Raw genomic sequence first — 15009 nt, forward strand, 5'->3', positions numbered from 1 at the left:
TTGCCTTACCAACTGACAACTTTCGGGAAATGTTCAGGATTATTGATACAGTACTGGATGCCCGGGAAAACTTTCCAAACATTTTCTCTGAAATATCTCTGAAATATCCTGTTAGCATGTCGATGGAATCGGCCACATTTCTAAAAAATATACTTTTAAAAACCGAATTCTTAATAAAAACGTTATAAGAACTGTTTACTTGAATGGTTTAGTTTTGTAGAGAATATAAGAATTGGCTCTAAAACATTTATTTTCTTTACAGCAATCAGTTTGGCAACGGGTTAACCAAGATAAAGAGAAGATAAATTCTGGTATCTCTTAGCAGCATTGTATTATTTTAATTACCATTTATAAACAATATTCGGCAGCTACTTACAATTAAACGGGATCTGTCTGATAGCATAGTACTTCAACCGTAAAATCGACGGCCATAAAATGTCGGTTCAAGCATAGTTTATTTTAAAATAATGAAAAACCACGAACACCTTTCCTTTTTACGTTCTCTTTGCAGTCTTTCTTCGAGTTCTAAATTTCTTTATACACAAAATTCAAAAATAGCCACAGCCGTCGCCTTTGTAAACACAGGAAGTTTAAATTAACGAATGAGAAGTTCCTGTCTTCATTTGAACTTATCACCTTTCCATCCGCTAAACTGATTGAAAGAAATAGCGTCCTGGTTAAACAAACGTCGAAATCCAGTCTCTACGGACGAGCTACCAATTCAGTGGCATTCTCCTTTTAAAGACCAACTTTTGCAGCCGACGAGTTGTCATAGCAACCACAATAGAAAGAAAGGGAATCATGGATTCCAACCTTAGGATTTATATTTTTCTAACAATGTTTTCTTTGAAGGTTGCGACAGCCTGCTTGGATGTAAGCTTAATTTCCATCTCCTTAAATTCTTCTTCTTCCTTTTTGTCTGCAGCTTTTGTTTGTTCAAAAATTCCGCATTCTGACAGAATTGACAACTTTCATTATTTTGGGAGAACACAACAAGAACGTTTTGTAATTTACAAAAGAGGGTTAATTCTTCAAGGAAAGCACGTTTCAAAATTCATACAACAACGAAAGCCAGATGAAGGGTTGCAACATTCCATTGGCGGAAGTTCAGAAATAGAAATAAAGTGTTTCCAATGTCGGGCTCTTTTTTGGCTCAGAAAGCTGAATTCGCTCATGGAAATTACCCGCGTTTGAAGTAAGTTGTCACTTTTACATGTCTGAGTTGACAATAAATGTTCGCGTGAACTCACGCCATATTCATCCTTTAGTGAATTTATTACCGTTACGTAAGCAGGTATCAGGCAAATATCAGCGTTAAATTAAAAGACACAAACCGCTATTTTATGTAGCACAAAGATCTAAGATGCTGCATGGTGTGTTCTGTAAATACCTTTACTGCGTTAATAAGAAATGCTAGTTAAGTTTTCATGCGGTAAACTTATATTTCATTCTGATGAGAAACGAGAAAAGCTGGGTTCAAAACCTACACAAATGTTTCTACCGAAAAAACGAATTAGTCCTTTAAGAGGTGAAAAAACTTTCACGTCAAGAACACGTTTTTTTGTCGTTTTAATTTGATCGATTTTGTTTTGACCCAAAGATCTAATCTCTAAGCTGTATTGTAAACACGAACTGAAATGCGTTAAAATTACAAAATTTGCCATGTTTCTTTTCGAAGTGCAGCCTTCAATTAATCAGCAACCTTAGTTAACAATGATAGCTATAAAATGATAACTTGAATACAGAATGTCTTTCCGTTTTTCCTTTCCTTTCTAATATTTCTTCTCTTTCACTAAACGCTTTTCTGCAAAACAAATTCGAAAACAGACACAGCTGTCTTCCTTCTAAAATCCAAACAAACAACTTTAAATAGCTTCGTTAGAATGTAAGTTAACTAATGACAAGTTCCTGTTTACAACTGACGAGGGAACTGACCGGATGCGAACTGATCGCATTACCATTGGCTTAAAATGACAGGTGCGATATTCAAGTTACCTATGCTCAAACTCTACTGGTGCTGAGAACAATAAGTTGCTATCGACAAGCTATCTGTTTGCAGTCTCCTGTCAAAAATCAACATTTATAGCCGACGAGTTGTCGGTGTAACTACGATAGAAACGAAAGAAAATCATGGATTCCAAGCCCCTGCTTTACGTTTTTCTAACGATCTTATCTTTGAGAGTTGTTTCCGCCTGCTTGGATGGTAAGTTTCATTTCCTCAAATCCTTTGGCAGTTGTGCCTTACTCAGCTTCTGCTTTTTTTTCTGAAATATTTCACGCATTGATAAAATTGGTACCGATTGCGTATATGAGAGAAAAAAACGCAAAATTTTGGTCATGTAGCAGAGCCTTCATGTTTTAAAAAAAATCACGCTTCAAAATTCATTCCTCCTTTTTCCTGTGTAAAGTAAAGAGTCGCGAAATATTTCAGTTTAGGAGTTCCCATAATATACTCGGTTTTTACCCAATATTCTGTTCTAATCGATAATAAAAATAAAATAAAATAAATAAATGGTTTGTTTATAGTGGAAATGCACTTAGCTACCCAAAGCTAGTTTACAGGAATTCCACTCAGAAATAACGGGAAAAAAAATAGTCAAATCGAACACAACCTGTTAAAAATCCCAACAGGTAGGAGGCAAACCAACTGGCTAATTACAAGTGTGGCAGAGGCGGGTTTGAACCCGGGACCTCGGGATTTCAAGTCCGACGCCCTTACCACTGGGCCACGCCGCCTCCGTTATGGTTCAAAAACGGAGTTCGCTATTAAACAGACTTGTATAGCAATTTTTATGTCATAATTTCAAATCTGAGTTAGCAGCAAAGGTTTGTTATCTATTTCAGCTTCGCGTTTTACCAGACTGGTTGTTGACATTATTAGCTGTTATAAAACTCACGCAATGTTCTACCCGTTGGATATATTTTTTCATCACGTATGCATGATCTAGACGTATTTCAGTTTTGTATTAAAAAGGGAACAGCTAATAATAGTGACGCAAGTATCGACGATAGTACATCCTATCTTGAATACCTTTATCGTGATTGTTAGAAATGTCAAGATGACAAATTCCTGCTGTTAACGTAAATTTCGAAAGCATGATCTAGACATATATAAAAAGAGAACAGCTAATGAAAGTGACGCCAGTATCACCGGTAGTGCTTCCCTATTAATACCTTTCTTGTGATTGTTGGAAATGTTTAGTTGGCAAATTCTTGCTGATAACATAAATTTCCTTCATTTGGAAACAGGTTAAAAATATCTCCCAAAATATTGTTGAATTCTGTTGACAGGTGAAACAAACTCCACGACAGGTAATTAATTCCGTGCTTATTTGGTCGTCTTCCTGACAATTAACTTTCAGTCACTACATTTTGCCAATATTACCAACATTTTGTTTCGTTGCTCCTTTTCACCCCCGAAACCTATTATTCAAGCTGACACTATTGCAGAGACGAACCTGGCATGCTTTAAAATTACTGAGGCAATTTCTTGTCTCTTCACGTTGCAGACTTCAATTAATAAACAAGCTCAGTAAAAATTTAAATTTGGTATCGAAGACTTTTGACAGTTGGCTTTCCATTGCAGGTGGATCTCAACAAAACAAAACATTTTTCACTCGGTTAACGTTCTTACTGTCTTGCAATCCAAAGACTAAAATACTCCAATCTTCCTGAATATGAGTCCATGCATCTCACTTTCATACCTTAAAACGTATGAAAAATAATAAATAATAATGGTCTTTTTTTCTTCAAAATATTTTTATTAATGAAAGACATGACCTCATATTCCTTAGTTCTTTTCAGCTCAGGCCGGTTTCGTTTTGAACCTTTATGTTTAAAAGCCAATTTAAATAGAGGAATTGCCGACTAGACTTATGTAGCTAACAAAGTTTTGCTGCCAACCAGTTTTTTCGATGCTTTAAATCTTGTAGCGCAATTCTCGTCACCACTAGTGATTCTTCAGTGAAATATATTTTAGGAGGGACTTAATTAAGAAGCTGTCCGCTTTAGAACGGACAAGGCAAATTTTGGCTTTTCACCGATTTCGCTAATTTTTTTTCTATGAACATCAATCATTATATCCCATAAACAAATATCACATTTACTGAGCTCAATGCAATTTTTTACGTTGTTGGCGAGATGGTTTACAAGGTGACGGCAAAACTACCCAATATCTTTGGGGACTCTACAATTTATCTATGCATTGCGGGTGCTGCCAAAGCGTCATTCCCTTCTCAAACAGCTTAAATATTTTGCCAAATATTTATGAATATCTCCTTCAAGCTTAAATTTTTCTTCGGATTATATTTTCTAAGAGACGTAGGTTGCGAACGAAAGTCCGGTGTTCCTTCATCTATTTAATCTTTCATTTGCAAAACTTTTATACTAAATTCATTAAAAATAACCAGCTCCCTGTTGGCCTGATAGCTCTGCAGTGGGTAAAGCACGAAACCAGTATCAAAGAGTTTTTGGGTTCGAGTCCTGCAAGCCTGACTTTTTTGTTCAAACTTTTCATTTCGGAAGCTTAAAATAGTACGTAACTGGGATTTTTCATATTTTTCTAATTTACGGTAAGGTAGGTATACTTACCCCGACACCTTAAGAGAAGAGTGAAAAAAATCTTGTCAAACAAAGCAGGACATTCCCACGATTGACTATTTTAGCTGTAGTTTCTTAAAACTTGCCTCGTTTGGTCTGACCAGGCGATTATTTCAACACGTAGGCTTTTTGAAAACGCCCAACTACTGTAAGGACAAACTTTTTTGATCTAGGTACTTCCAAACAAATCACACTTTTCACCTTTTTGTCTCATCAGTTTCAATATAATTGGAATCTTTCAGGTGATTGCCGTGAACTGGCCTTCCCTTCTTTTTTCTTCTTTGCTGATAAGCGTCTGGTGAATCACAAAATAACCACTGTCAAAGTCCGAGATATGAATGCTTGTGAACTGCGTTGTTACAATGAGCCCAACTGTGTCAGTATTAATTTTAACTATACAGCAAGTGCCAAAGGAACATACAGATGTGACTTAAATAACGCCACTCATCGAGGACATGACAAGGAGTTTGTACACACAGAGGGCTTCTTATACCGTGGGGCAGATGTAAGTTCTTCTTCTTCTTCGTTTTCTTCTTCTTCTTCTTCTTCTTCTTCTTCTTCTTCTTCTTCTTCTTCTTCTTCTTCTTCTTCTTCTTCTTCTTCTTCTTCTTCTTCTTCTTCTTCTTTTTCTTCTTCTTCTTCATCTTCTTCTTCTTCTTCTTCTTCTTCTTCTTCTTCTTCTTCTTCTTTTAGCCCCTTCTTTATTTTTTCCGCTTATTATACTCGAACAATACTCACCAAACCACAAAATAGGTGGCCGGCGGTCTTAATATTTAGAGTGCTCCTGCTAAAGATTTGCCCATTACCAATTTTATCGAGCACCGAGTATGGTTCATCTCTGTTAGATTTCCCATTCATACTTGTATTTTTATTATTTTTTAGAGTGCTTGTGATAGGGCTCATTGCGATAACGGTGGTACCTGCCAATCTGGATTCACAGACAAAGGATATCGGTGTTTGTGTCCGCCTGGATTTATGTTTGCACACTGCAAACAGGGTAAGGAGCAAATTTTCTCAACCATCTATTATTGTTCGTTTGCAAATCCAACATGTTCTTGTGATAAAAATGTAGTAAATATTGGATAATTTACCATGCGTGGAAGTGAAATGTCTTTGTTAATTATTTGATTGCTTTTATCTCAATTCCTTGTTCTGACCATTTCCTTACTTTTCTGACGTGAATCAAACTAACACGCTCAAACCGCAAACAAATTCCGTCGGCCAGATTTCTATTCCTGAAGATCTCATTATTGATAGTCTTGTTTTTCTATTGCTTTAAAATTGAATGTTTACTGCAAATAAATTAACTGATGCAAGACCAAAACATTCATAAACGCAGAAAAAAAGCATTTTAGTACGGCAATAAAAAATTGAGATTTAATTTATTGCCTTTCCCAAACGGAAACTCGGGGTCTACTTATTCACTTTTCCATGGGTTTTCATCTATTTTCGTCTGTGTTTCCCTTTATTTTGCAGACGTTAACGAATGCGCATCAGCAACACACAATTGTAGCCACTTTGCCGTATGTAACAACACCCAAGGGTCATTCAACTGCATATGCAAGCAAGGGTACACTGGCGACGGATACAACTGTACAGGTAAACAAGACCGGACTTTGATTCTCAAATCAAAACCAGTTTCCACTTCGTAACAAGCAAACATAGTGACATAACTTACAAGTTTCGACAGCAATAACATGTACAGGGGCGGTTTGGCCCATTGTAGAAGCACAAGTTTTGGCTTTATTGGAGCAAACGAGCAAAAAGTTTCAAAAATGCACTGCTGAAGAATAATTAAAAGATTTTTTTTTTCACTTTTTGAAGAATTACAGCCAATATCAGTTTTCTTCTTTCTTTTTAAGCACTTTTCAGTTAGTACACGGAATTAGAATAATTGCAAGTTGTGTTTGCTTATAATTCAATAGATCAGGCCTCGGTATCCAGCAGATTAAGGTCATTTAATAGTCGAAGCACATTTTGTCCACTGGATGGCGATTTATTCACAGGATAGACATATCCGCTTTTTCAACAACCTGGGCCTGGGAATTACTGGTAATTTTTTTGACTTGCCCACCTGCCCAGGTAATAGACCTAATTCTCTGCTGCAGCCCGTCCACCATTTTCCTTTCTACCAGCTACATTAAACTAAACGGGTAATTTTCAGTTACTCGGGCTTGGACTATTAAAGGCTTGTATATTGTGGGCTTTGCTTGAGGAGGTGACAGTCTTTGGCTTTAAAAAGTAGGTCTTAGGGATGAGTTCTATTCGGGGAACGTGAAATTTTTGCGAATTTTTCACCCAGCCAAAGACTTAGTATATTTTTGTGGTGGAAAAGGGGGCGAACCCTTCCCTTTTCAAAAGTTGATTTCAACATCCGGAACTTAAACTGATACGCAAAAACACTAGCAAGAATGGGCAAGGATTTTCTCTTCAAGAAGCGTGAGTTTGAAAAGCTATTCTATTATTTTTCGCCGTTATAACTGTAGCGTTGTTAGCCTAGTCATCGATTAGTCGAGAAGTGCGATTTTGGTCGGATTTCCGGACTCAATGTCATAAATAATTTCCAGATGTTCGTTCGGCGTGATTCTCATCACGTCTTGAATTTATAATTAACACGGAAAATCAATTTAAAACGCTGTCTTGCCCCGATTAAGCCGATTCTTTTGTGGAAGGCTAGTCTTGAGCGCTTAAAGACGGGGTTTTGGTTGAGATTTAAGATGCGTTGGCGCCGTTAATAATTACCAAGTGTCACACTTGTTTAGTCGGATCACAGGTCATGTCTCATTTCACTCAGGTGTCAACGTCACGTCTAATTCCAAAGAAAAGCCCCTCTTTTCTCTTTCATAGTATTTCCTGACCTTACTTTCTTGTGATGAACCGTAACTGGAGTATTGTTAATGACTAGCATATTCTTTCAGCTTAGAAAGTCTCAAAATGTGCTCAATTTCTGTAGCCACCTTTTTGAAAATCAGCTCAGATATTAATATTGCATTATTGTGTAGTTCGGAAGGTGTATCAGTTATTGGCGAATTTCCCCCCCCCCCCCCCCTGCTTTGCCGTTAACATGGTTAATTCTCACGTATCCTCAAAGCCTTGAGTTCTTTCACTTTTTCTATTTTGCAGTAAATAATTACGCTCTGCAGTTCCCGCGAAAAGGAACTAGTGATTACATCATTACACGTCGCATGCCAAGGCTAAAAGCTGTGACGGCTTGTCTTTGGATGAAAACCACTGACACAGGAAATCCTGGAACCCCGCTGAGCTATGCCTCAAAAACTTCTATTGCCAAATCCTGGCGCTAAAACCTAACGACGCTAGCACAAGCACAAATATAAGTCGAGAGTGCTCATTTCACCGTGAAAACGGCCTCGACGCAAGCACAAGCCCAAGGATTTTTCCTTTCCTTGTGCTTGAGTTTGTGCTTGCGTCGTGTTCGTTTTCAGTTGTCATAAAGCTCTTATGCTTGTGTTTGTGCTTGCGCCTGTACTTACTTCGCTAATGAAAACCAGGCTTAAGAGCTCAGGTGGAAGCAAATGCCACCCTTGTGATCTAAAGGTTTTGTTGATCATAATAGAAGCTCTTCACACCTTTAACTTTTCCATTAAAGCAACGCAGCTGTTACTTTGTCCATCGTTTATCTCCAGAGGATGGGGTTGGGAAATGGCGACAAGTTTGAGGTCTTCTCAACACAAAAATTATAACAATAGGAAGCGCTTTAAAATAAGGTCAAAGCCCAAAGTCCAGCGGTACTGTAACTTAATATTGAAACTTAACAAATTCAAGGTTAAATAAATAAACAATAATGATATTTGAGTTTTAAGAGAGGCTTTCGCCAATTTTAATTTTTTTAGGAAAGTATTTCCAGGATTTTTCATAGCTGTGAACGAAGAAGGTCTAAAACCACAGATGTCTAAACTTTATTTCACTATAAAATCGGCACATTTTTGTGACACTGACCACTAATTGACAGTTTTATTGCACTAGAATTATAATTATGATAACAAAACTAGACAATTATTTCTTTGTTTTAGTTGGCAGAGAAGACATTTTTGGGTTTTGAAATGACATAAAATTCGCGTGATACTTCCCCTTTAAATATCTAGTTACAGAGTAACCACAGTTATTTATGTTGTATTAACTGCAAAATGAATGTACATATCATAAATGTATATTTTTCCTGCTTGATTTGAGTACTGTAGTTCACCTCTGTCTACAGTACATTACGGGTCTGTTTGTTATCCCATCACGGATGGGTATCTTCTGTGTCAAGACTGCATTAAACGAATGCAGAAGAAAACAGCAAACCACTACGACTCTAAACTCTGAAGTATGAGATGTGAACACTCGGAGTTATTCACGATCGATGAAAGAGGGAAGACGACGTTGCAAAAGAAAAGTTATAACTTATCGTAGTTATGTTGTTCAGAAACTGTATTTCTAGATTATTGTCCTTTAATTTTTTTTTTACAGAAACTCTCTGACAGCCAGAGATGTGGTCGATAATGATTCGTGTCGGACAGTTTTCTAGCTATTTGCCATTATTGCCAAGAAGACTACAAGCGTTTGGTACACTGATATGGTGGTCAGTCATGCCTTTTCAAAATATCATTAATGCATGTTATTCTACTAGCTACAGTGAGACAAAAAGGTTCAATTCAGGTGTGAACCGGACCAGTCCGGCTAGCCACCACTGACATGTTGTTAGGCTGTATTTTTGGCAGGAACCACCACGACAGGCCCGTCTGCCTGCCTGTCCTCTGTTGAACATTTGGATGATCTCTTGTGCTCGAGTTGTCGCTATTCTATGTATTGTAATGACTGTTTTTCTTAGTGCCAACCACCCCTTCATTAGGAATTTTATACATTTTTAAGATTTTTCCTCATCGATTAATATATAAAGACTTTTACGAATACTCATTATCCCTTACTTAATTTTGTAAATTCGAATGTTACAATATTGTTGTCCCATTGTGGTTATAGTACACTGACTTGTGCATATGTTGTATGTATTTATTCCCCCTATTTTGAGGGCCGTAAGTTAGAAAACTGCATGTAATAGGTTATTACACCTCCCTCTTTATTGAAAAGGTTCATTCGATGGAAAATCCATGTTAGGAAGGCCTTAACCGTATGACGTCATGTAATCCAAAATGGCGGCGCGCAGAAAATGCTAAAGCGAAAATGGGCGATAACAAAATCCAATATTAATTTTGAAACACTAAGAATGGCTATCTCCACTTTTAAAATCAAGCTGCGAAATTTAGACCGTCATTAACAACAATCCTACGTCAAGAAGAGGTTCTCTTTAAGAGAGTTACTGCAAATTACTTCAAAGAATCTGAACCAAACATTCAAGTGAAAGAGTGCGAGTAAACAGACAGAAAGAAACTTGATCCGTCACATGACTATTGAAAAGCACGCCAATATTAGTATGCCGCGGCTATAAGAGAAATGTTTTATTTGCAAAGATAACGCGATCTGCTTTGAAAATAGAATTCGCTTAAATATAAATCGCATACAAGCCACCTTGCATTGGCGAAGCGACACCTAACTAACAAATCGCAGAAAAATGAACACGTGAAATGGGCGGGCCCTGTAAGGGGATTCTGTGTACCCCATATCCTATTAATTTTTGGCGTATATATTTCGTATTCATTTTGTCCCAAATCTGTCCCAAATATCCCGTATCCCTACAATATTTTGTCTCAAATCTCATCGTTTATTCTCATCATTCATTCTTGAATAGTTCATTAGACAACCGTATGATATCCATGATTGTAATAATTTTTGGTGAGCAATTTTATTAAAAATCCTTGGGGTTCTTTTTTTAAGGAAAAAAAATAAATAAATATACTCATGGCCTAGAAATACAAACAGTAGTTAACCTTGGTTCTGCATGTTTGGTTTCCGTTCTGATTTGAGGCAATTTTATTTACTTTTAGTTCCTTTGTTTCTAGCCCTTAGACAACAACTAAAAGTACATAAGATTGCTTCATGGGATGAAATCCGTTTTTAGTGTTAGCCGAATTAAGTGCAATTAATTTAATTAACCTGGACTTCGCGTACGAGTTGTATGGAATAGTCTTGCTTTTCCGACCGATCTTTGATATCGCTAACCGTTTCATTGAAGTTTAATAATGAATGACATTTGTGTCTAAACTCCACGAACTTTGACAGTTGAAACAAAGAAACAACTTGAGTTCAAAAAATAGTTAATAGAAAGACCCAATTGTCGCAGCATAATTCAACATAATAAAGTTTAAGAGTAAAATACGTTACAGATCCAAAACATATTCATTTCGGACACGTGTAATTCTTATAATAGCTCGATACCCTCTGTCTACATATCGTAAGTAAGGCCCGAGCTCAATAGCCAGTTTTGAGAACAACAACTTTAATTTAAGGAGCAATCTAAACATTGAAGTCTTCAGTGCTTAGCATTAGCATATTTCTGTTTATAGGTCTCGAAAAAATTCTTGAATGTAAAATTAACATCGTAATAACATATTGCTAGGATCGCAGTCTTAGTTAAGGACTTCAAACAGTCAACATGTTGGCGACAAATCAGTTTTGGCTTTATGTGTTTATCGCTGTACCACAAGTTATCTCGTTCACCCGAATGAACACAACTGGCTCGGCTGGGAAGGTCATTATCTCTGGAGATCGCAACAATGTTGTTGTGTCTTCAGCTCAAAAATCGACGGTCACGCTCGGGGATATCAAAAGCGGACTGGATTCGGTGGATAATAAAAACAAAGAGATCTCGACGAAATTGAAGGACCAACAAGTGCTGTCCTCAGATACGATTCGAGGAAATTTCAACATGATGAACCGTACCATCCAAGCATTGTCCCGAATGATTGAGAAAAGAGAAAGAATGGTTTCGAAAAAACTCCGCGCCTTTGATAAGCGAATCTTGGCTCTCCGGAAGATTAAAGGATTCGTGAACGAAACTATCCAAAACGTCGAGAGTGCAGTTAACAGGTCTATTGCCGGGTTGTTTGCGAAGATTCAGACAATCTCTCAGAGATTATCGGCTTTGGATAGACGTGGTATATATTGCGTTATTCTGTAGTTCGGAAGGTGTATCAGTTATTGGCGACTTTCCCCCGTTGCTTTGCCGTTAACATGGTTAATTCTCACGTATCCTCAAAGCCTTGCTTACTTTCACTTTTTCTATTTTGCAGTAAATTACGCTCTGCAATTCAAGCGAAAAGGAACTCGTGATTACGTCATTACGCGTCGCATGCCTAGTCTAAAAGCTGTGACGGCTTGTCTTTGGATGAAAACCGCTGACAAAGGAAATTATGGAACGCCGCTGAGCTATGCCGTGTCAGGAACAGACAATGAGCTGGTGCTATACAACTACAGACAGTTAAAGTTGTATGTGGGAAACACCGACAGGTACAAACGTTGTGGAAAAAAAATTAATTTTTAACGCCAGTCAACAACAAGAATAAGTAGGACGGCTGATGATGAACAAATTGTATCTACCTAGGAACGGCTTTGCCTGCTCTTTTTTTTACCTGAAAAAAGCTTACTGACCAATTTTCTTCACTGATTCTTCCAAGGGTTGAAGGGTAACTAAACTGCATTTAAAAAGAATGTGGCAGCGGATTTCTTTCTAGGCTTAATGTTTAGTGGGAAATGGATAGGTTTTAACTTCGGGAGTCTGCATCATACAGCATTGTTCTTATTAATTTCAGCAGGGGGACTTCAGTTTCAGCCAATGATGGAAAGTGGCACCACATTTGCGCAACATGGGAGAACACTGCTGGATCATGGAAGTTGTATAAAGATGGCAAGGTTGGAGCTGCTGGTAAAGGTCTAAAAACAGGTAATTATGACACAAACTCTCACACGTATATTTGTTGGATAACCATTATGCTTAAACGCTCGCATAGCCTCATGAGAAGACTGCTACAATTTGTTTCCAGAGCTATTTAGTCAACATGGCATTTTTTCCCCTGGAGTATTCTGATAGCGGAGGTCTGCTTTACTTGATTTTTTTTCTCCTACGTTTTAACTCATTTATTAAATCTCCTGGCTTCTGAAAAGTGGTTGCAGCTGTTGTCGGTGGACGGCTTGTAGTAATTTCCGACCCTTAAAAATGGACACCGGTGGATAATTTCAGGTGATGTGAAAAATTGAAGAGATGGTTGCGTTTTGAAGCCTAAAGCCGGCGGTCTTTCACTTTGATAATATTTTCTGTTTTATCTTAACAGTTTTTAATTTCATGTTTTACATAGCACTTGATCACTGTACTTTCAACTTGAAGAGATCTAAGCGCTGAGTGTTCACTTTTCAAACAAGCTTTGCTGCTCATCATAAGCCGATTTTAACTCATAGGTCATGTGATCAGTGGTGGTGGAGCCCTGGTACTAGGCCAAGAGCAAGATTCAGTGGGAGGAAGCTTTGACGCCAATCAGTGTTTCATCGGTGAAATGACAGGTGTCAACATCTGGGATCACGTGATTAAAGAGCAAGAGATCACGCGCATGTCAAACTCGTGCTTTGCAGGAGTGGGGAACGTGTTCCAGTGGCGTGACTTTAAACGTCTCCTGAAAGGCTCAGTAAAGATAATTAAACCGTCATGTTAGGGTGGCTTGTAAGACCCTCAAACTAAGTTAAGTACAGTAGACTGGTGATATGACATGTAACCATCACTGAGCAAGAATCAATAAAGATGAATTTTAAAAGCTCACTTACTTTTGCTTGATAATTGAAACCCAGTTCAAGACTGTTAAAATTATCCTGGCGGAGCAAACGGTCCAAGACCACGGAACTGACCACCAATTGGCCGCAAAGAGGAACGGAAATGATCGTCGCACCAAAAATGATTCCTTCACGAAAAAATTGATCTTGCTTTAAACTTAAAAGACGCAACGTTATTGTCAAGGGAAGGTTCATGCAAGTTGGAGCGAAAAGTCTCGAAACGAACGAATCCATACATACATAGTTGGTATCTAGAATTTACATCTACAAGGAACCGTTTTTATTGAGAATGGAACTTTTTTCCTCGTTACAAAATGAGAAGCTACTCAAAAAGTCATAAAATAACTCGCTATTTAGTTTCTGGAGAAAACAAGTAGGGGGTCATATGTTTCAACACAACTGTGACTTGTTATTGAATCCTAATTCACTGCGCAGCAATGGAAGAATCTTTTGTTGACCTCATTGTTTACATTTTGCTTCATTAGATATATAGCTTCCTTTCCCGAGTTTTTGGAGGGGAGTAGGCGGATTTACACAAGTTAAAAATAAGCGTCACCGACTGGAATTACTCACTTTTTCTGTACTCATCTTGCCGAATAACACTGAGGCGTCAGGCCGCATTTTGCGTCGTCATAATACAGTTATCAGTTTCCTGGAAGACTTTATCATTTATTTATTAACTCTGTTTCAAAAACAACAAAAGTAACTCACTAATGAGGTTCGTAAACCATCTTTGAGTCATCACCTTGGGCGTTTCTAGTAAGCAAAAAACGTCTGGTTCAACCGGTTGAAATTGAACGAGCCGCTCTTAATTTCACGAAAAAAGTAAACTGTCTACCAAGCTACTCCACTTTCTCCGTTCCAACCCCGTTGGGAAAAAAATTAGCGTCCCATTTTCACAGTATTTCCATTTCTGGTACCTGCGCTGGTAAAAAATTCAACTTGACATTGAAAATAATGGATTAAAGCCACACCCTTTAAAGTAGCCTTTGGCACCATTCCGGTATCCCTTTCAAAATTTCTTTTGCCAAATCCTGGCGCTAAAACCAAGCGACGCAAGCACAAGCACAAATATAAGAGTACTCATTTCACCGTGAAAACGGCCTCGACGCAAGTGCAAGCCCAAGAATTTTTCCTTTCCTGAGTTTGTGCTTGCGTTGCGTTCGTTTTCACTTGAAATAAAGCTCTTATGCTTGTGTTTGTGCTTGCGCTTGTACTTACGCTATTGAAAAGCAGGCTTAAGAGCTCAGGTGGAAGCAAATGCCACCCTTGTGATCTAAGGGTTTGTGGATCATAATAGAAGCCCTTCACACCTTTAACTTTTGCATTAAAACAACGCAGCTGTTTTTTTGTCTTTTGTTTATTTCCAGAGGATGGGGTTGGGGAATGGCGACCAATTTGAGGTCTGGTCAACACAAAAATTATAACAATAGGAAGAACTTTAATACGGCCAAAGCCCAAAGTCCAGCGGAACTGGAACTTAATATTGAAACTTAAAAGCAGGTTATGATAATACAAATTCAAGGTTAAATAAATAAACAATAATGATATTTGAGTTTTAAGAGAGGCTTTGAACAATTTTTAGTTTATTTAGGAAAGTATTTCCAGGATTTTTCATAGCTGTGAATGAAGAAGGTCTAAAACCACAGATGTTTAAACTTTATTTCACTATAAAATCAGCACAATTTTGTGACG

General features: G+C 37.7%; 1 protein-coding gene across 4 annotated transcripts; it reads left to right on the forward strand.

The window, feature by feature from the left end:
- The first annotated feature begins 2085 nt into the window (after positions 1-2085).
- Positions 2086-13303, forward strand: LOC146485117 (serum amyloid P-component-like). 4 transcript variants are annotated; one of them, XM_085104057.1, is made up of 7 exons: positions 2086-2203; positions 4842-5104; positions 5482-5596; positions 6076-6198; positions 11787-12003; positions 12306-12436; positions 12949-13303. In XM_085104057.1, the coding sequence occupies exons 1-7, from the start codon at positions 2131-2133 to the stop codon at positions 13197-13199; spliced, it is 1173 nt and encodes a 390-aa protein (XP_084960183.1). In that variant the 5' UTR covers positions 2086-2130; the 3' UTR covers positions 13200-13303. The 4 variants fall into 4 exon arrangements, with proteins under 4 accessions (XP_084960183.1, XP_084960184.1, XP_084960185.1 ...); XM_085104058.1 differs by having other exon boundaries at positions 12309-12436; XM_085104059.1 differs by lacking the exons at positions 2086-2203; positions 4842-5104; positions 5482-5596; positions 6076-6198 and adding an exon at positions 10695-11651.
- Positions 13304-15009: the final 1706 nt, after the last annotated feature.

This window comes from Pavona decussata, unplaced genomic scaffold, assembly GCF_977016875.1.
Source record: "Pavona decussata unplaced genomic scaffold, jaPavDecu1.1 SCAFFOLD_28, whole genome shotgun sequence".
Lineage (NCBI taxonomy): Eukaryota > Metazoa > Cnidaria > Anthozoa > Scleractinia > Agariciidae > Pavona > Pavona decussata.

Coding starts and splice junctions, on each gene's coding strand:
- LOC146485117 (XM_085104057.1), top strand. CDS start 2,131: ATGGATTCCAAGCCCCTGCTTTACGTTTTTCTAACGATCTTATCTTTG. Junction 2,204..4,841: donor TGTTTCCGCCTGCTTGGATG/GTAAGTTTCATT, acceptor GGAATCTTTCAG/GTGATTGCCGTGAACTGGCC. Junction 12,437..12,948: donor TGGTAAAGGTCTAAAAACAG/GTAATTATGACA, acceptor TTTAACTCATAG/GTCATGTGATCAGTGGTGGT.